Source organism: Myotis davidii, unplaced genomic scaffold, assembly GCF_000327345.1.
Source record: "Myotis davidii unplaced genomic scaffold, ASM32734v1 scaffold762, whole genome shotgun sequence".
Lineage (NCBI taxonomy): Eukaryota > Metazoa > Chordata > Mammalia > Chiroptera > Vespertilionidae > Myotis > Myotis davidii.
Window position 1 is genome coordinate 1,084,019 of NW_006293699.1, and position 21,742 is coordinate 1,105,760.

Sequence of the window (21,742 nt, forward strand, 5' to 3'; positions counted from 1 at the left end):
CTCCCCCGCCGCCCACGGCCAGAGAACCAGGTGAGTCGCGGCCAGGGCCAGGCGCCATCCTCACCGGGCCCGGGTGCGGCGCAGGTGCTGGGCTCGCTCTGCGCCTTCTCCTCTCCCTCTCCCGCACTCCATCCCGGGATTCCCCGGCGGGCTCGTCCCCCTAGACAGGACCCCGCCCCCGGAGGACAAAAGACCCCTGCCCCCCGGGCCAGCGCCTCGCTCCCTCCCTCAGGCCTCCACACCTTTCCATCTCCGGGAGGAGCCAACGCCTGGAGGCCTCGCCGGGCCTGGGATCCAGGGCCCACCAGGGCCACCCGGCCACCCCACTGGCGGAAGGGAAACCTACACACGCCGACTGGGAGGGCAAATATAAGGGCCAGGACAGGGGTCCAGAAACGCATTTCTGAGTCAATGGGACAAGAATGGGAGGCTGCAGAGGGAACACAAATGTACTCTTGGAGGGCTGTGTGTTTTCTGAGAACTTCAAGTTTTTCAGGGAAATGCTACCCTAAAATAATCAATAAAATGTTAACTGGCCTGCAAGGTGCTGCAATGCAGGTCTCCATACCGTCATTTAGCACTTGTGTTTATCACTGTTAGTCTCAAGTGCTGTCAGACAGAAAGAGGCAAGATCGAACCTAGTAAAATCGCGGTACAAAGGAGGATGCTTGGCGGACGCAGGTACCTGCACCGCAGCCCTCAGCCGAAGATCCACAGAGCAGCAGAGGGTTCTACCTCCATCCACAGCACGTGGCAATGGCTGCACCGGCAAACAGCACGCCAGTAACTCACAATGAGGAACTGCTGTTCCATATTTTAGCGACCATTGGCTCGGCACCCACCATGGTGCACCTGTGAACAAAGCTGCTCAGAGCTACTCAGTGACATTGGTTACATCTAAAGCTCAAGGGCTGCCTGCTGGCCCTGCTGAGGTCTCATTTCTCTGAACCAGGACACACGGTCATCACATATCAATACTGTTTTTATAGAAATACCTGTACAAAAGCATTCTCAGTACCAACGTTACTAAAGCCAAAGAAACCTAATGTGCGGAACTGAACCTGAGATAGTATCTGTCTACTAAACTGAGACTTGGCTGTTTTGTTTCAATGCAAAACTATTTGTTAGATTAAATGAATATTTACTTTATAAATTCTATTTAGTTTTATTTATAAAGTCACTGTAATTACTGTAGATAAAAGAAGTTGATTCCTAGCTTTGTGTCTGTTCTATAAAATTAAGATTTTAATTTTTAAAACCCTCAGCATGAGGGAGTTCAGACACTCGAGTCTCCAGGTTTTTACCATCTACATCTCATGTACAACATGAAAATGAGACTCAGCAATATTTCTTAATAATTCTACAGAGCAAAGCCCTGCTACTCAGTGCAATATGACAGCCCAGGGAGATGGATAATGTACAGGATGAAACATTACACTGACATTAAGGAGACCCGAGTTCTAGCTCCTATTCTGCCTTTACAAAACAGTAAACTTTGACAAGTGAGGCTCTCACCGGCTCATAATCTAGAATTTGTTAAACTATACAGATTTCAAAAGAAGCATGTGAACTACTTTTATGATTGATTCAGCCTAGAGAACATTCAAAGAAAGGTCACAGTAAATGTCTTTGTAAATATCTCCTAAACAGGAAAAAAAATAAAGCAGTCAGTTGAGATTAAAGGTGGGCACACAGTGCAATATACAGGTCTTATATCATAGAAAAATGTACACTTGAAACCTATATGATCCTATTAAGCAATGTCACCCCAATAAATTTAAAAAATTAATAAAAATAAAGGAGTTGTTCTTACCTTCTACTTTAAATATTTTGTGCTTCCATGGACAAATAATTTGTTTACCTGATACTATACTAACTCCCCCCATAAGTAGAGTTGTCAGCCAACCTATAGGTTTATGGAGACAGAACCTCAGGAAACTTAAAGAGATCAGCATGGAACACTCAGGAACATAAACATGCAAATATCAAAATAGATGGAAGAACAGAGAATCACTGACTCAAAGAATATCCAGAAAGAATTAAAAATAACTGCAGAAAGACAGATTGTGTTAACTGGAAATGATTTAGTAATGTGATATGTATGATCAATAATGATATGTACTATGTAATATCAAGCATAATACCTTTTTATATATATTTTATTGATTTTTTACAGAGAGGAAGAGAGAGGAATAGAGAGTTAGAAACATCGATGGGAGAGAAACCAATGTACATGCCCTTGACCGGAATCAAATCTGGGACCCTTAAGTCTGCAGGCTGACGCTCTATCCACTGAGCCAAACCAGTTAGGGCTCAAGCATAATATCTTAACTGATGGAAAAAATGTCTATAGCTCTTGTCTCTTAAAATCCAAGAGAAACTTTAAACAACACCTAAAAAAATTAATAGCTAAGTCAATCATCACTTACTAAAGCCACCACGGGGGAGGCACAATATGCATATACTTATGCATATGTAATGATTCCAAATATTCAATGCAAGTGTTACAAACATACATACATACATAAAATCACTGTAAAACCACCCAGAAACTTCTCTATAGAAATTCAATGTATTTTATCTCTGGATTTTAAATTTTAAAAATATAACTCCGTTTCAGTATCCTCATATGGTGATACTATCTATTTCAGACTTTCTGTGAGGATTAAAGATAAATCACTTACAAAAAAATTTTAAGCCATAAATACCTATGCGTATTAATAGATTCAGCAGCATTTTTTAACAGCCTGAAATTATAAACAACCCCAATGTTCAGCAACAAGCAATTCAATAAACAAATCGTGGTATCTCCACTACTTGGCAACTATATGGGTGAATCTCAATTATACTGAGTTTAAAAGCCAGAACAAAAAATAGATTATATACCATATAATGTTCTTCATATAAAACTCTGGAAAATGCAAACTAATGTACGGTGAAAGAAAGAAGATTGCCTGGAAGATAAGGGTGCTGATTGGTGAATAGCTGGAAGGACTCACAGGGGCACCAGGAAACTTTTAAGGGAGATGAATATGTTTATTATCTTGAAGGTGATAATGGTTTCATAAGGGTATATATGTGTCAAATTATAGACTTTAAATATGTACAGTTTATTGTATATCAATTATGCATCAATAGAGCTGTTTATTTTAAAGTTGATGGCAGTGTATATAAATTTGCGTAAGTATCCAGTTTGTCTGCTCTATATATTTAAAAAACATACAGATGCTGATATTTTTCTTAAAAAAATAAACAACTTACTTTGCATTTCCAGCCATTGGTTGGTACTGATTTCATAACTGGTTGAAGACAAAAAGTATGATACCCTTTGTCACACGTATCACACACTAGCATCTTGCTATCTTCTCCCGATTGTCTAAAAAATAAGATAGCATTAATGATGCCTGACCTTTAAACTTATGTTTGTAACATAAGTAATCATCTAAAGAATCAACTCTGGGATTGCCCAGTTCATAAACACCTCAGTGTCTGTTTTGTCCATGTGCAGATAATGACAAAGGCAACCCCTAGATGTGACAGCATTCGCCCCAAGCTCCCTACAGGCTTTTCCTACTGAAAGCTCCCCTAGGGTGAACCTGCTTTAATCATTTGGGGATTCCACAGAGAAGGAGGGGTTAAGGCAGGACGACTGACTCGGATCTTTAAGTATCACATACTATCCTCTCTTAGGAAGGAACTATAACTGATAGTTGATGCTGAAGGAACACCCTTCAGAAGAGTGAACTGGGAAGACACAGTCATAATAAAAGGAGGATCAAATTTGGCATCAGACCTATCTTTATATTCAACTGCTGTTTTCCTAGCTATGCGACTCCTGAATAACTTAGACTTGAGTTCTCTTGGTTTCAGGTATAAAATATGAATAATTACCAAAGGTTACCTGAGAATTAAATATAATTCTGGTTGAAGAGCTTAGAATACTCATTAAGCAGTATATACTAAATAAATAGGTATAAGAATTACAATCTTATAATTATTAAAAACTATACTAAAAATAAATATCTGCCTTGATCCTTGGCTATTAATCACTCTCAGATACTAAGAATTTAACTCAAGAGGAGGGGAAAGAAAACCTGGGGAATGCAAGAAGAGCGGAGAGAGGAAATGCTGAATAAATCCTGGGGATAAACAGAAGTAAAACGGAAGATGGGTTAGTTGGTCTCCAGTTATTTCTTATTTAGCTTAACAAATTCTACATATAAAATTGCATATTTTATCTCTTCAGCTACATGGAAAGATCCCATAGGAAAAGCACTCTTTCTTCAAGTTCTCATATTCCCTCCCAAGAAACCAGGCACAGATACAAGGTACCAAATAAACGTTTATTGATATTTTCTTTAATTTTTACCAAAATATAACAGCATTTGGTCCTACTTATTCCACATAATTCTGAGATACTGATGCTTTGTTAAGAAATTAAATTATGAATAAAACAGACTGGTGGGCATAATTTTCCTAGTTAAAAAAGTCCTCAGCTTGTAAATAATTTAAAGATTGCTGTAGATGCAGGTAACATCCCCAATCTATCATGCTAATTAGTAGCATGAGGAAAATAAGTCACAGAAAAGACTGGAGAAATGACCAAAGGATGGAATAGAACAAATAGGGAAAAATCACCCCATTGCAAATGTTTAAATGCCATACAATACTCTGTTTCAGTATTGTGGTGACTAGGATCTACTGACCATAACTGTCCTTCAGAGAGATATAGATTTTTTTTAAAAAAAACAATGATCTTAGTTTAATTGTCCTTCCTGGAAAGGAAGATGACTCACTTTCAGTAGTGATGTTCATTTTGCTATTAAATCCCCTCCCCGGTCTCCCTCTAAAGAAGTTGCTGTAGTTTTCTAATATTTATTTTAAATTGTTAATATTACTCATTTAAAAAATTGTTGGCAAATTTAAATTAGCTTTTTAGGCAACCAGAGGAATTTAAATTATTAAAATTACTTTTGTGTAGCCTTTGTTTCAAAGTAACATAAATGTTAATACAAACCTAGCATTTACTTCTTAAATTAAGACATGATGAAGGCGATGTGAATGAATATAGCTGCAGTCTGAACAACCTTTAGCACATCACACAAACCTCTCGGACCTACAAATAGGGTCTCTCACAAACTCAATACACACCTGTGAGTTGAAATTAAAACTTACTTGCAGTTCTGGCACACTTTGCACTCAGGACATTGCCAACCTGCACGTTTTAATGGAGTAACCGCTATATCCAGGCACATTCCATGATAGTGCTGACCACAAGTAGTACAAAAGAACTGATCTAACAGGTCTCCCGGGCTGTCGCACACTGCACAGTTTGCATCTTCCTTTGCTATAATTAACAGTAAAACAATGAAATTGTTGTATAAGAATTTGATAATTTTCTGACTTTACAGTTTAAAAATCACTTTAAGGGAATTTGCATGGTAAATCTTTCAGACACTTTAAGTTATCCACATTGAAGTGATATCCAATCAGAATATGGTCTCCATAGAAACAATGCAATATATTTAATCTAAATGTAATCACATTCAGTTTAATCATCTGGTTTTGCAATTTGTGCCTATATGTACTTGAGACCAAGCAGTTCTGATGTAGTCTTATATCCCTAGGACCAGTGACAACGCTGGGTGCCTACTTAATGCTTCATATATGCTGCTGGAAGAACCAAACCAGTAAAGTATCAACTGAGACATTGGTAGTGTAAAAAAACAACAACAACAAAACAAAAAACATTTTATTTGGATGTTAAATATGTTTTGAAATTAACAAAATGAGACAAAAAAATTAAGAAATGTTAATATCCATTAGATTAAGATGCATCTTACGCATAAACAGACTAATTTTTATTTAAATCAAATAAGTTTTTTAATACTGAAAAATATTGTATGAGGGAGAACATTGTAGATGGAAGCTACACATTCATACCCAAATACAATACTTCATTCACTATTTTGATATTCATCTATATTGATGACAAGCTGTTTTAAAAAGCATTAAATTCTATATAATTATGGACATCATCTATCTCCTAAATGTGGATCAAAAGAAATGTCGCTTTTTAACAGTTCTTTTACCACTAAAACAAAAAAATAACTGTAAGAATAAACTGCCTTGCCAAGTACATAGTTAAACTCATTCACATTACAAAGTAAGTAAATAATGTTTTCTAAAATCATACCAATTTGATAGATAGATATAGATATATCCTACATAATAAAAACCTAACATGCTGTGTCCGTTGATTCGACCAGTTGCTATGACATGCACTGACCACCAGGGGCAGGTGCTCCAATTGGTAGGTTAGCTTGCTGCTGGGGTCCAGCCTATCAGAACTGGGCCAGACGGGCTGGACATGCCCTGGAGCCCTCCCACGGTCTCTCCCTACCGTGCACCGTGCACCGGTGAGGTTCCTCGGCCTGGCCTGTGTCCTCTTGCAATCGGGACCCCTGAAGGGATATCGGACAGCCAGTTTCAGCCCAATCCCTGCAGGCCAGGCTGAGAAACCCCACCAGTGCACGAATCCGTGCACCGGGCCCCTCCCTCCCCACACAATTATGCCTATATCGGACACTTAGGGCCTCAACTAAGTGGTCTGATTAGCTGATTACCTAGGATTGTTTTAAATAGTATATATAATTTTTTTTCTTTTTTGTATTTTGAAGGTTTCATCAGTCCTCTCTGACTATAAGCCCTTTCTACCTTCTTTGTTTCCCAGTCGAGCATCTTGAAACCGAGTAATAATCTATTCCATTTCCTTATACCAGTCAGCAAACTGGTTTTGTAGGCCATAGAAGTCTCTGGTGTAGAAACCTTTTGTTTTTATTTTAGAGTCCTTTTAAAATGGTAAAAAGCCATTTGTAGCCTGAGGGCAGCACACAAATGGGCCCTGGGACTGAGATGTACCTGGCCCCCAAGCTGGACCCTCTGGTGGCTCCACACCCACCATTCATCTGAAGCTACTTTAATGAGGCTACCAATGACCTGTGAGCTCCCAGGTCACTTTTTGGACCTTACCTTATTTGCACTTTGCAGCATTTATATTACTAACTAAGTCCCACCCTGAAGTAAGATTTCTCTTCCCTTGGCTTCTAGGATGGCCTCCTTCTCAGTAAAGTCCCCATGCCTCCATCTCTTCCTCCTGGGTTGGCTTTTGTGCCTCTCTCCCTCTAAATGCATCCTGTTCTTTCTTTTCTAATTCCCCATGCTTTCTCTTAGTGATCACACCAACTCCCACAATTTCAGTTCCCCAATGGATATTGCCAGCCCCAAACTTCTTTCTAACCCCCAACACACTATTTGCAAGTCTTCCTGAACCTCAATAGCCAGATGTTCTAAAAATATACATCCAATGCCTCTAAAATAAAACATTTTTAAAATCTAACCCCCCCCCTCCCTCTTCTCTCAATCAGCATTAGTATCACTGTTGACCCTTCAACTCTTTCCTGACCCAACACAGCCACTGGACACCAATTCTTGTTGAGCAACTTTCCCTGTCCCTGTCCTTCCATTTGTACAGCTGGGTCCTTGCACTCCCTGCTGTGGTCCATGCAATGCATTCTGAATGGAATCCCTACATATGGTTCTGATCTGCTCCCTAAATAATCTAACTATGCATCTAACTGGTTATGCCTGCTGAAACTAAAACTGCACCAGTACTTCCTTTTTCACCTAAAAGTGGAAAAATAAAAACTTTCTAGTATGAGGCAAAAAAGAAAAACACAAAACAAAAAACCATTTCCTCCCTTTCCAACTGACTCTCAGGACCATTCACCAATTCCTGATCACGTCAAGCAGTTTTCTGCACACATAACATATGCTGCTGCCCAGTGCCGTGTACTTGGACACCACCTACTCCCTCTGCATGAAATGTGGTTCCCTTGTTGTGCCCCGAGCCCATCCCAAAGAGACCTTCCAAACTCTGCACACTGTCCCCAAATATGAAATATTACCACTCCTAAGCAACTATGTGCATAGTTGTTGAATATTCTTTTCTCCATATGCTTAGAAGAAACTGCTCTATAAGTAATTGTAACACAATACTGTGCTCCCTTGAAGGGCAGGGACCTTGTCTTTTAGACTTTGCATCTTCAACTTCCTAGCACAAATAAAGTCTTATTAAATACTAGGGGCCCGGTGCACGAAATTCGTGCACTGGGTGGGGCGTGGGCAAGTGCTGGGCGAGCACTGCTGCTGCTAGAGCGCTGCTAGTTGCTAGGTGAAGTGAGGGCCTCACCCCAGAGCAGCGTTAGCTTCTTTGGAAGGACAGAGCACCTTAGGGGCATCTAGGGAAAGGGGTGAGTATGCAATGCTCTTATAATTGTGCATGGCAATTGAATGCAGAAACCTGAAAAACCTCAACATGCTGGTAATCTTTCCATAAAATAACTAGCCTTTCAAGTCTTTTTTCCCTTGTGAATTTTTTTTCTTGTATCCAACAATTGCTTTTAAAGTTATAGTCTGGTTGCATACAACTTTAAGATCCCATGAAGGGTGGGGTTTCTCAAATGTGTGGACATAGAGAAGTCTCGGAGGCATCAACTTGGAGAAGCTGTTGTGTTCTGTAAAGAGTGGCTTTGAGGTCAGCAGGGGGCTTCTTCCTGCTTTCCCTTTCGCCTCCTGCATTGTGCCTACATATGCAAATTAACCGCCATCTTGTTGGCAGTTAACTGCCAATCTTAGTTGGCAGTTAATTTGCATATAGCCCTGATTAGCCAATGAAAAGGGTAGTGTCGTAGGCCAATTACCATTTTTCTCTTTTATTAGTGTAGATATAGTTTAAGTAAATAACTTGCTTCTAAAGTCACTTTTAAAAGAATCTTTGATTGATAGGCATTAATTTAAAAATGGAAATATTATAAATTAGTTCATTTTTTGTAAGGGTGAATTGTTTTTTCTTAATACTGAAATGGAGTGCCAATATTTACTCATTCAAGCTATGGACATTTAAAAACTAGTCTTAGATCTATTTGCTACCATCAGAACATACAGAAATTGGGGCAAGTACTGGACTCTGATGATCAGAGACTCAATTCATCTTTCTATTGTAATTTGCCAGGAATACTGCCCAAGGTGCTTCCGTGGAACTTCCTAGAGTTTGACTCTGACACTTCCACTTACCATTGCAGCCACCAGCCAATGTGGCTACAAAGCAAATGAAATTCAACCAGTCCAAATTGAGATGAGCTGCACATATAAACACACCCTAGATTCCAAAAATATATTAGGGGGAAATGTGTAATATCTCAAATATTTTTTATTGATTACATGTTGAAATATTACTATTTTGTATATACTGGTTAACATGACTACTAGAAAAATGACAATTACTTCTGTTGCTCACATGATATTTCTGTTACACAGTGAGCGCTATTTTATATAGCAAAGCCCATTTGGCACCTAGATACATGTGTGTCACTATGGCAGAGAAAACTACTTCATTCTATTATAGATTCCAGCAGTTCCTTAATGACAGTGCTGTCATAGTATTTGATTAGTGTGAGTCATTAGTAGTAAATTAAACTAAGAAAACATCCATAGGATACACTGGGTCCAGAAACATTTACTTTATGACATAAAAATAATAACAGCAAAAAGTGCTACATACAGAAATAGAGTTCATTCCAACCACTGCCCAAACCAGGAGAAGATACATGCAGAAACCCTAGCACTGCCTATTACAGATCACGCATAAGAAGATGATATTACCGGACAGCTTAAGCGTCTTGTCACAGGTAAGTATATGTACACAGACATACATATGTGTCTGCACACCCCAGAGACATTAAGTTTGAAGCAATAATCCAATAACTATGTGAGACTTTTCTTTAAGCAGCTAGAAAGCAGAAGAGATTGGGTATAAGACTAAAGTTAATTTGAGAGGACAAGAGTGAAGTCCAGGTCAGGGTGGCTCCAACGGCCACGCTCTTCACTCCTCTTCAACACAGACGCCCAGTGGGAGGGCAAAGAAGGCGGAGAACACTGAGCATGTACAAACGCAGACAGCGCCAGCACAGGCATGGAGTGAGGAAGGTAAATGACGGGGGAGGAGGACGAAGAGCGGGAGAAGCAGAAAGATAAGCTTCGGACAAGGTCACTTCCTAAGTGACAGCTGTGACAAGAAAAGAGATGGAGGAAAAGGCAAAAACAATGAGCTCAAAGTAGAAGGGAGCTTACCATGGATCCTCCACCTTGGTCAAGTTGGGAGGTGAGACTATACTGCTTACCAGTGTCTAGAAGCACGTAAGAATAAACGTGCTGGTGTAAATACAGAGTGAGAAATGTCACAGTGATGTCAGATAGCATCAGTTTAAGAAGGACTACATCGGCATGGCTTCTGCTGGCACGACAGCACTGACCATCGACGCCGTCACTAACTGGCAGAACACTGTGCCAGGTGGCTGGCCTACCATGGGACGTCTCTAGAAAGAAAACGTAAATCATGGATGCTGCCCAGAGAGGCTGGCCCTTATGGTAGGTAGGCAGGTAGGTAAGAAAGAAAGGTCAGGGGACTGACAGAATGTAGGATAACAGCAAAGCAGTAGGACTTTGTGTCCAGAAATACAAGCACTACCAAGAAATAGTCTGGAGTTAAAAGCTTAACAGAAGTAAAGGAGTGAAAAGCTGAGTGGTGGCAATAAAGAGAGGGGAGACGACATAGAGGGAGAGGGGGAGAGAGAGAGAGAGAGAGAGAGAGAGAGAGGGCATTCCCACGTTTAAACCCTGCAAAGGGTCACACTGCAGACAGAATCACATCACACCCTGCCCTGTGTGACCCAGCCTGTGTTCATCAGGCTGTTGCCTTTACTATCCACCTAGAAGACACTATGGTACAGGCACAATGACAGCGACTGTCCACAGCTGTGCCAAGCTCTTTCCTCAGGCCTGTGCAGTGTTGCTCCACCTGCCTGAATGCTCTCCCCACCGCTCCTGCATGGCTGGCTTCCTGCATTCAGCTCTCCCTAGGAGGCAGCAGACTCCTCAGGAAGCATGCTGGCCGTGTCTCCACGACAAGCATTCGGTGGGAAATTCCCAGACAAGGTCCATGTACATCATCATCAGGACAACAATGCTGGAGGTATGGCCATCCATGACACAGAGCACCCTGCAACTGCTTTCTACTGAAAGTCCTGGCCTTGCTCGCTGACCCTGTCTTTGTTGGGATTTCTTTCTAATGGTGTCCGTGTCTCTATTAGATTTGTCAACTTCCATAAAAAATGTCAATCTTTCTCCTAACTCAGCTAATTATCACTCTAATATATTGCTCTACACTTAGCCACCAGTATTCAATGTATACATATAACTTGAGTCTTAGATAAGAACTAAAATCACTACCTTTCTGTAAAGTAATTAATATAGACAAAGTCCGATGCCACATGATATTCACTGACTAGTGTCTTTTCACTTATCCCCCATTTTTGAGACATAAAAGTTATGTACTTTGTGCTATGACACACAATTACAACAACTAGAAAGATTTTATGAAGACTAATGCATGGTCTTGTATATTATAGAAATACATTATATCTCCAATATTCTCTATATTCTTGGATTAAGACGGATGGTCAGGAAGTTATGTATTTAGACTGCATTTTGCAAAATCCCCAAGAAATTGCATTTCCTCGGTTGGGCTTTGATTTTATACCACTAGCTTATTTTGAGGTCTGTTATAAAAAAAATGCCCTGTGGGATTTGCTTCTTACACTACAAGGCAGCTACTTGGAGACAGTTTTAACACTGTAGCATGTAGTGTACATACAGTCTCAGTATCAAGTGAATTCTTGTCATATTGCTATGAACCAGGTAACTCTTCGTGTTGACTGCTGGAAAGCTCTGGAGCCACATTTGTAGTTTAGGTTGAGAAAGTGTGCGTTTAACTTGGGTACTGGCCTCACCATTACCTTTGTGTTTATCCTACCTGTATTTTACAATGGCCAAATTCCCTTGCTTATTTTTAGTTTTATTTTATCCTACCGTTCATGCATTTTTATCTATTTGGGAACAAGAAACAGTACCAATAATCTCAGAATATCTTTTGGTTTTATGTTGCTGGCATAAACCTTTCACTCTAGGGATGAAAAAATGATGGTAAATCATCTCACCTCAGTTCTGACACGTCATTACTTTACAAAACAATTTATGATCTCTCACACATAAATGAGGTCTACGCTGTTAGAACACAGTCTGCAGCACGGAGCAGTACAGCCATTAGGCAACAAAACACCTAACATTGGAAACACAGTCACAGAAAAGTTTACACAGTTTACTGAGCTCTAAAGCATGACTAAGTACAAAAGGCTGAGTAAAATTCAGATTCTTAAATACATACACATTGTTTTGTTCCACTGGCAAAGTGTAAAGAACCACCCAGAATGCAATCAACTCTAATTTAAACTAGCATCGTAGCTTGTGCACCTGGTGAAGTGATTCACTGCATGAGGTCTTAAAATAATAGCACCCGGTAGAGTGGCTATGCATGAATGTTCTTTTTCTCCCAGATTTTAGTGTATAATCCACAACATTCTTAAAACTTTAAATCCCTCCCCAGCCTAAATACAATTTGACATTAGGTTTTGCCTTACCTATAATTTACACCTGTAGGGTGACTATACATGTAGACACAAAATAATTGTAACTGAATATAAAATTATGGCACTAAATAAAGAAAAAAATAATGATTATGAAATCTAACTGTACTTGAGAACACTTCAGTTCATGCCCCATAAACATAGGTAGCTATACTTATGTTTCACAGAGATGAAAAAGAGGGGAAGCCTTTATTGGCATTGCTAAGAAAGAGGTGAAGCTAGCAGTTAGGCTAAAAAGACTGAATAAAGCATTTCACAATGAGATTGGAAACACAATTTAAGAGGGAAAAAGACCCCGGAGCATACATGCTCTTTGGAAATCCATAGAAATAAAAAGGTAAGATCTCTGTTTCATGACAAAGACAGCAAAGAGTCATAACTTTTGGTACAACATGAAATTCAAACGTTTAAACATTTTTCACTTAATTAAAAAATACTGTCTGGAAGAGAAAGGAAAAACCTTAAGTGTGGTTGCAGTGAACAGAGAAGACTCAGAAGCTGCAGGGACAGGTTCCACAAGGACCAGGCCGGGCTCCAGAGCGCAGAGGTCTGCGGTGACCTATCAATAGTGTACCTCCTGCAAGAATGCCTGAGTTGGAGATTTTCAACCTTCTTCATCTCATGGCACATAAACTAATTACTAAAATTCTGCAGCACAACAAAAAGTTTTGCCTGACCAAAAAAAAGGTATGGTTTTGATTCATTCACACTGGATGGCCAGTGTTGTGTTGGCTGCTGCCATTTTTTTATCTGACAATCTAAAGGAAAAGAGGTCAGTGCCCCTGACTCAGTAGTCAGATGTTGCATGTTTTAAAAGTCCTTGTGCGCACGGTTGAAAAATCTGAGTCAATCAGCTTCCAATTTTCCAGCTGGATGCTGGGTGGTTTCTAGTGTAAAAGACACTGAATACTGTTTAACTTTTTAAAGGACTTACTTTATAGTGCATATTAAAATACTATATACTCAGTATTTCTAATTTTTGACAGTGTTTTAAAAAAAGTTTTAAGTAAGAAAAACCATGTAAACTACATTTGAATTGCTGAGGAAGTAACTTTTTGTCTTTAACTTCAATGGCACTGTTGATAACAGATTTCCCCCAAGGACCTCTGGCAAAGATCCCTCAGATTATCAAGATTATACAATGTTATCTTCTAATACAAGCAGAGTGACACTCAGGGAGTGATGACATGCATTACTGTAAGTGAGTACACTGGCTCATATCTAAGAATGTGTCTAAGTAAGTGCGCTACTTACATCTTTCAGGAGCTTGGTCGATGTGCTCTGGACAAAGAAGGAAGAAGTGGCTGACGTCCTGGAAGGTGCCGGCCCCCACAGCACAAGGGTAATGGTATGTCTGTGTACATTTCTCTTCACAGCATTTGATAGTGGCTCCAAGGTGCTTACAAAATGCACATCGCTGAAGAGGGGAAAAGGGAAAAGAATTTCTTCATAAAACCTGGTAGAGGAACATTCAAATGCGGGACTAGGAAAGTATTAAAAACCTTTGTACATCACTTGTAAAACTAGTTGAATCTGCAGAATAGCAAATAAAGGATCTGTTAGAAATAATAAGATCTAAGGTACTCAATTCGATGCCTGGTATAATAGTCTCATCCTTCCATTCAAGTTTACAAAGTTAGCATTTCGCTTTTTCACTGACTTTGTACAACTAATTTTTCAAAACTACCAGTAGTATGGTTAAAAAGGCAGGTTTCTAGTTGAGCATTACTTTCGTAAGTGTTTAAATACCATCAATAAACAAGTAAAACGAATACAGAGTCTAAAACATCTATCATCCTGCCTAAAAATCAATAGGTAGTAAACTAGTCAATCAGGGTAGGAAAATGAGGGACAACTATATTGTTCAAGGCAACAGATTGACACATTCCACTGTGGTAATTCACTTTAAGTTTCTTAATAAATGCTAGGAGTGTAAAGAAAAATTAGGTCATGACTATCTCCTCTCCCCTCACTCCCACCAATTTCAATCTGATGCTACTCTGACAAGCAGTAAGAGCAAAGAAATAATGCCCCCATGACCAACAAAGTAAGTCTAGAGCAGTGGTTCTCAACCTTCCTAATGCCACGACCTTTAATACAGTTCCTCATGTTGTGGTGACCCCCAACCATAAAATTATTTTCGTTGCTACTTCATAACTGTAATTTTGCTACTGTTATGAATCGTAATGTAAATATCTGATATACAGGATGTATTTTTCATTGTTACAAATTGAACTTAATTAAAGCATAGTGATTAATCACAAAAACAATATCTAATTATATATGTTTTCCGATGGTCTTAGGCGACCTCTGTGAAAGGGTCGTTTGACTCCCAAAAAGGTCGTGACCCACAGGTTGAGAACGAACCGCTGGTCTAGAGCAACTGAGTGTGTAAGAAGTCAGTCTGGATGATCTTCGATGCTTTACTTCCTTAACTCACCTTTCCCTAAGAATGACTGGCTATCCGCCCAAGCCCATTTTGGACATCATTTCTTTTGTGGAGCTTTTGCTGTGAGGCCTACACTGTATAGTGTAAAACCTCCCTCTGTGTAGAAGAGGCTAGGCTGTCCTTGTTACATTAACCTCTGCGTTAGCATTTATGCCTCTGGCATGGTGATTTGTCTTTTCCTCCTGTTCCAACATCCCTTGGTAGAAACTGGTAGTCCTAGTTTGTTCACGTAGCACCATGGATGCTGCTGACAAAGAAAGACCAGACATACATATCCTAAGAGGATCTCACCCTCAGGACTCACATTCGTGCGTGCGGCTTACCAGCAGCACAGCTGGATGTGTAAACCTACGTAAGATAGCACATGCCATCAAAACCTCATAACCTCAGGTCCTCCGCTTCGAAACAATATGAGGAAGCTTAGCACCTTCTGGTGTGTCTGCTACACATTGAGTGCAGCCAAAAGACCACAGCAGTTTTTAAGTCACTCATAAATTCTAGCTGTATCTGTGACATTTTATTTTTATATAAAATCCACAGACTAATGCACATTTTAGTTCTTTTTTGTACTCAAGGGCATTACAGCATTAAAAACACAGAGAAGTTCAGCCAGTGTGGCTTAGTGATTGAGGACCGTTCCATGAACCAAGATGTCACCAATGTTTCTCTCTAAAAATCAATGGAAAAATATCCTTAGGTGAGGATTAACAATAACAACAAAACTGAATGTAATAAAAAAAACTCAAAGTATCTCTATATCGCTGTGGTAAGAAGATGATGGCAAAAAGCAATAATAATATTAAATCTCATTTTTTATCTACTAGCTTTGAATGTTTTATACTGGTATAGTTATTTTGGATTCTTTTAAATTGGTGCACAAAATAAACAATATTCTCTTTTTCTTTTAACTTCTTCAGTTAGAGGAAAAATTCATCCAAATTAAAAGAAAAGACACTATGGATTAGGGAATAAACAAAAATTTTATACGGATATATTATAAAATGCTACTGAAAACAAACATTGAATCTTATCTAATATATTCTCATATCATACATATAACTTGGATAAATACATATAAAATGGATAAATAACCTAAGGTAACTTGGGAATATGCAAAGTTTTTTTTTTAATATAAGGCATAATGAGCATAACCCATAAAAGAAAAAACTTAGCCCTAGCCGGTTTGGCTCGGTGGATAGAATGTCGGCCTGCGAACTGAAAGGACCCAGGTTCGATTCTGGTCAAGGGCACATGCCCTGGTTGTGGGCTCAATCCCCAGTGGGGAGTTGGCAGGAGGCAGCCGGTCAATGATGCTCTCTCATCATTGATGTTTCTATCTCTCTCTCCCTCTCCCTTCCTCTCTGTAAAAAAAATCAATAAAATATATATTAAAATATATTTTTTTAAAAAGAAAAGAAAAAACTTACAAAGTGGCAAATGACAAACTTCATCAAAATTAAGCCCTCTGCTCTTCAGAAAGCACTAAGAAAATGAAAACGAGTTGCAAACTAGGCAGGAATATTTATGAAATGCATCTCTAACAAACAACTTGTATGAAGAAATATATAAAGAATTCTGACACCTCAATAGTAAGAAGACAAATTAATTGGAATAGGGTAGGGGTAGGGGCAAAAGATTTGAACAAACACTTCGCTAAAGATACCCAATAGCAAGTAAGTACATGAGATGTTCAATCTCATTAGTCATCAGGAAGCAAAAAAGAAGCCCACAAGGAGATATCACTGAAGGAGAACAGCTAAAATTCAGAAACACTGACAATTTCCAGTGTTAGCAACACCATAGAGCAAATGCACCTCTCACTACTTACTGGTGGAAATGGAAAGTTATACAGGCAAAGTTAAACATACTTCTAAACGAACAGTGTAGCATCCATGTTCACAGCAGCTTTATAAATAATAGCCAAGAACAAACTACCCCCTGATGAATGACCATTATGCTAACTACATGCTCTATGATTCCATTTCAGTATCAGCCTAGAAAATGCAAAACTGTAGGAAGAGGAACAGGTCAGTAATGGCCAGGAGCTGGAAGGGCGGTCCATGAAAGGGGAGGAGAGGGCTCTGACCTCAGAGGGTCATGAGAGAACATTTGTGGGGTACAGGAAATATTCTATACCATGACTATGATAGTTACATACTTGATTGTACACACTTCTCAAAACATGTTCAACTATAACCTATGAAGAGGTGAGTTATATATAAAATATGCCTTAATAAAAGAAAGAATCGCCCAGCTGATGTGGCTCAGTGGATTGAGCGTCATCCTATGCACCAAGAGGTCTGGTTTAATTCCCGGTCAAGGCACATGCCCAGGTTTCAGGGGGTGTGCAGGAGGCAGGCAATGTTTCTCTCACACCTATGTTTCTAATTCCCTTCCTTACCCTTTCTCTCTCTAAAATCAATAAAAATATACTTAAAAAAAAAAGAATGAGCCACACAGAAAAATATTATTCATTGAATAAAGGCAGAGAGGCTAAAGATAAAATGTGTAGCCCTTGCATGGTAGCTCAGTTAGTTAGAGTGTCATCCCAATACGCCAAGGTTGGGGGTTCGATCCCTGTCAGTGCACATGCAAGAGTCAACTAATGAATGCATAAATAAGTGAAACAACAAATCACTATAAATTTAGTATTTTTTATTATTATTAATTTCCTGTGAGTTGGAATAGTGTGGCAAGTGCTCAATCTGGTAATGCTGATATATATTGTATTCTACATATCAACCAGATCCTGGCATAATGAATTTAATGCTTTGCCATCTAACTTGATAACAACAAAAGTGCTACATATGAAGTCCACTTTTCTTCTTTTAATATGCCAGGTATATATAACAGTAACAAAAGAAATAAATAAGCTGCCAGGACTGTACACATGGCAAACACTGTGAATTATAATTGTGTCACTGTGACTTCTACCACGTTCACAGCAATGACCAGCACGTGTGGTCTCTGCAGCAACCACTCAGCTCTGTCACTGTCATGCAATGGAAGCCACAGATAATACGCAAATGACTGTGACTTTGTTCCAATAAAACTTTATTTATGACACTAAAATTTGTATTTCCTATGACTTCATGTATTAGAAATATATATTTAAATTTGTTTAACCAGCTCAGCCGATGTGGCTCAGTGGTTGAGCGTTGACCTATGAACCAGGAGGTCACAGTTCGATTCCCAGTCAGGGCACATGCCCAGGGTTGGGGGCTCGATCCCCAGTGTGGGGCATGTAGGAGGCAGCCAGTCAATGATTCTCTCTAATCACTGTTTCTCTCTCACCCTCCCTCTTCTCTCCGAAATCAATAAAAGATATATTTTGAAAGATAAAAAATAAAAACATGCATAGTATAATGAATTAGGAGGTAACTGGTGCCCAGCTGGTGTGGCTCAGTGATTGAGCATCGATCCATAAACCAAGAGGTCGAGGTTCAATTCCCAGTCAGGGCACATGCCCAAGTTGCAGACTCAATCCCCAGTAGGGGTATACAGGAGGCACCCAATTAATGATTCTCTCTCATCAAGTTTCTATCTCTCTCTCTCTCTCTCCCTTCCTCCCTGAAATCAATAAAAATATATTCAAAACAAAACAAAACTACTCAATCCAAAAAATGGAGCAGAAAAGAAACAAACAGAAAAACAAAACAAAACAAAACAGGATGATAATCACATTAGTACATGGCCTTAAATCTCCAACTAAAAAGCAGATTGTCAGTAAGATTTTAAAAATCAAAACCAGTTCCTGCAAGAAATGCACATTAGCCTGGCAGGTATATAGCTCAGCGGCTGAGCGTCGAACCAGGAACCAAGCAGCCACCAGTTCGATTCTCAGTCAGGGCACATGCCTAGGTTGCGGGCTCCATCCCCTGTGGGGTGTGTGCAGGAGGCAGCTGATTGATGATGCAATCTCTCTATCCCTCTCCCTTTTTCTCTAAAAAATCAATAAAAATATATATATTTTTAAAAGTAATGTACATTAAATATAAAGACACAAATAGGTTAGAATAAGGGGATGGATAATATATATCCACTAGAGGCCTGGTGCATGAATTCGTACATGGGTGGGGTCTTCCGCCTGGCCTGTGATCAGGACCGTCTTGCCCAGTCCCAATTGGGGCCGGTGGCCAGGGAAGGACCGTGGGAGGGACCGCAGGAGGGCTCCAGGACATGTCCGACCCCATCTTGCCCAGTCCCGATCTGCCAGACCCCAGGAGCAAGCCAACCTACTGGTTGGAGCATCTGCCCCCTGGTGGTCAGTGCACATCATAGCAACCAGTTGGTGGACTGCTCGGTTGGACACTCAGCATATTAGGCTTTTATATATATAGATTGTAACTCACAGCGCGGAATGCTCAGCATGCACTTTCCCTCCAACCCCTGGTCTTAGAAACCTCATGTCCTTCCAAGGCTCTGTTCAGCCCCTTCAGCTGCCACATGAAGTGAGTTGCATCGTGTGTGTGGAAACCCTTTGCAGGCTCCATGGGTGTGTCTTTACTTTGCTGCAGTTCAGATTACCCAACATAAGGAGATACCCTCATTATCAGATAACACCATCATGGTAAGACCCCCTGCTCAGCATACTGCAGTGGTTTTAAATAGGTCATGGGTCACCCTAGATCAGGGGTCCTCAAACTACAGCCCGCAGGCCATATGCAAATACAAATATTGTATTTATTCCCGTTTTGGTTTTTTTACTTCAAAATAAGATATGTGCAGTGTGCATAGGAATTTGTTCATAGTTTTTTAAAAAACTATAGTCTGGCCCTCCAATGGTCTGAGGGAGAGTGAACTGGCCCTGTTTAAAAAGTTTGAGGACCCCTTCCCTAGATGGTGTGGCTCAGTGGATAGAGCCACGGCCTGCGGACTGAAGGGTCCTGGGTTCAATTCGGTCAAGGGCACATTCTGGGTTTGTAGGCTCAATCCCCAGTAGGGGGCATGTGGGAGGCAGATCGATTCTCTCTCATCATTGATGTTTCTATCTCTTTCTCGCTCTGCCTTTCTCTCTGAAATAAAAATCTATATATATAAAAGCCTAAGCGACCGAACAACCTAACAACCGGTCGACACTCAACTCAGGTGCTGCCCCCTGGTGGTCAATGCGCTCCCACAGCCAACCTCCCAGGGCCAGCCAACCTCCCAAGGCCCCAATTGGCCCCCATCAATGGCCAGGCCGAGGGACCCCACCTGTGCATGAATTCGTGCACTGGGCCTCTAGAATATTAATAAAAATAAATAGGCCATGAATCAAATGGCGCTGCTCTCCGTCCATCCAGTCCCCTCACCCCTCTTTGTCTTCACTACCCCTCCCCCCCGCCACACACACACACACACACACACTCTGCTGGGGTCTGTAAAATGGGGTCAGGATTTCTGCTTCAACCAAGGGCAATGCTTCTGCACGGCCCTCCTTTCCTGCCCATCTCTGTCCCTAGTTCTGTTGGGTCTCTCTCTCCCTTCCCTCCATCTAATTTGGTGGGCCCTGCTCTACCCTCCTCCTGCAACCTCCTGTCTGCAGCCTCCCCCTTTCTCCTCCAGGAGCACAGCTCACTAAAGGCTGTGCGGGGTGGGACTGTGCAGGGCAAGGCTGTGCATGCCCTGCAGCGGTGTGGAGATGTGCTGGGCGAGCCCAGATGGAGCCTGGGAGGAGTGCTGGGGTGACAGGTCACAGGGAGGAGGAGGGAGGGACGTGGAGCCTGTCCCATGGGAGATGCACCCGGTTCCTTACCTGCCCGCAATCCAGCAGCTTTTCTAGGCCCCTGCGCAGCTGTCGCCCTCCGCCCCTCGCTGCCTCCCACTTCAAGTTTTGGACTCAGTTTCTCCGACTCGGCCTCACCCCTCTCTCTGCTGCGTCCCAGGGAATCCAAGGCCACCCCTTGGCCTCAGGCAGGTGCACCTGGCCTGTCCCCCCATAATGGTGCTATCCACGGTCCTGGAATAGTTAGTGAAACTTAACAAATAAAAAGAAGCAGCTCTGAAGATTATAAATTGTGCACTGAGAACGCCACAGGCTGCAGAGGGCTGCACAGTCCATGACTCTCGGATCACGCATAGCAACCACCTGGTCCCCCCTGACCCCCGCCCCAGCCCTCCTCCACTTGGGGCTCGGACCAAACCCTTGGAGTTTCCTGACAGCTCTCACCTCACACCACACTTTCCAGTCCAGCCCACCAGCACCCACAGCAAGCTAGCCTAGGTTGGAGCATCTGCCCCCTGGTGGTCAGTGCGTGTCATAGCAACTGGTCAAGCAGTCAAACTCCCAGGGGAACTAGTGGTCAAGGGGACAATTTGCATATTAGGCTTTTATTATATAGGACGTTTACACTAGTCAAAAGAAAGCTGGAGTAGATATATTAATATTAAACAAAATTGATTTCAGAGTTAAATACAGGCTTTTTCTATTAAAGTATCCTTACCAATATCTTCCCTCTGAACAAAGTTATTTTATGTAACTACTAGAGCATTATCACAGCCTCTCTATGATGGAGAATAATTCAATGTTGTACAATAAAAAGTACCTACTACAATCCTGTAGAGAGGAATATACTGGAATTGAGATACAATCCAACTTAAGAACTAAGCAAAAGGGTTAACATAACTGGCCCGAGACTACTATTCTTACAAAGGCCTGCTTGCAAGCTGGCACCCTCGGTACCCCAAGTGAAAGGGCAATTTTTTGCAG

The 21,742-nt window shown here is 40.8% G+C and overlaps 1 protein-coding gene across 2 annotated transcripts in view; it reads right to left on the minus strand.

Moving 5' to 3' along the window:
* Nucleotides 1–21,742, minus strand: part of KMT2C (lysine (K)-specific methyltransferase 2C) — a 270,221-nt gene that overhangs the window by 112,499 nt on the left and 135,980 nt on the right. For both annotated transcript variants that reach the window (XM_015566229.1, XM_015566230.1), the window contains exons 9-11: nucleotides 13,857–14,019; nucleotides 5,176–5,347; nucleotides 3,262–3,376 (exon numbers count right to left, since the gene is read on the minus strand). In XM_015566229.1, the coding sequence (XP_015421715.1) occupies nucleotides 3,262–3,376; nucleotides 5,176–5,347; nucleotides 13,857–14,019 (450 nt within the window). The remainder of the gene's footprint in view (nucleotides 1–3,261; nucleotides 3,377–5,175; nucleotides 5,348–13,856; nucleotides 14,020–21,742) is intronic.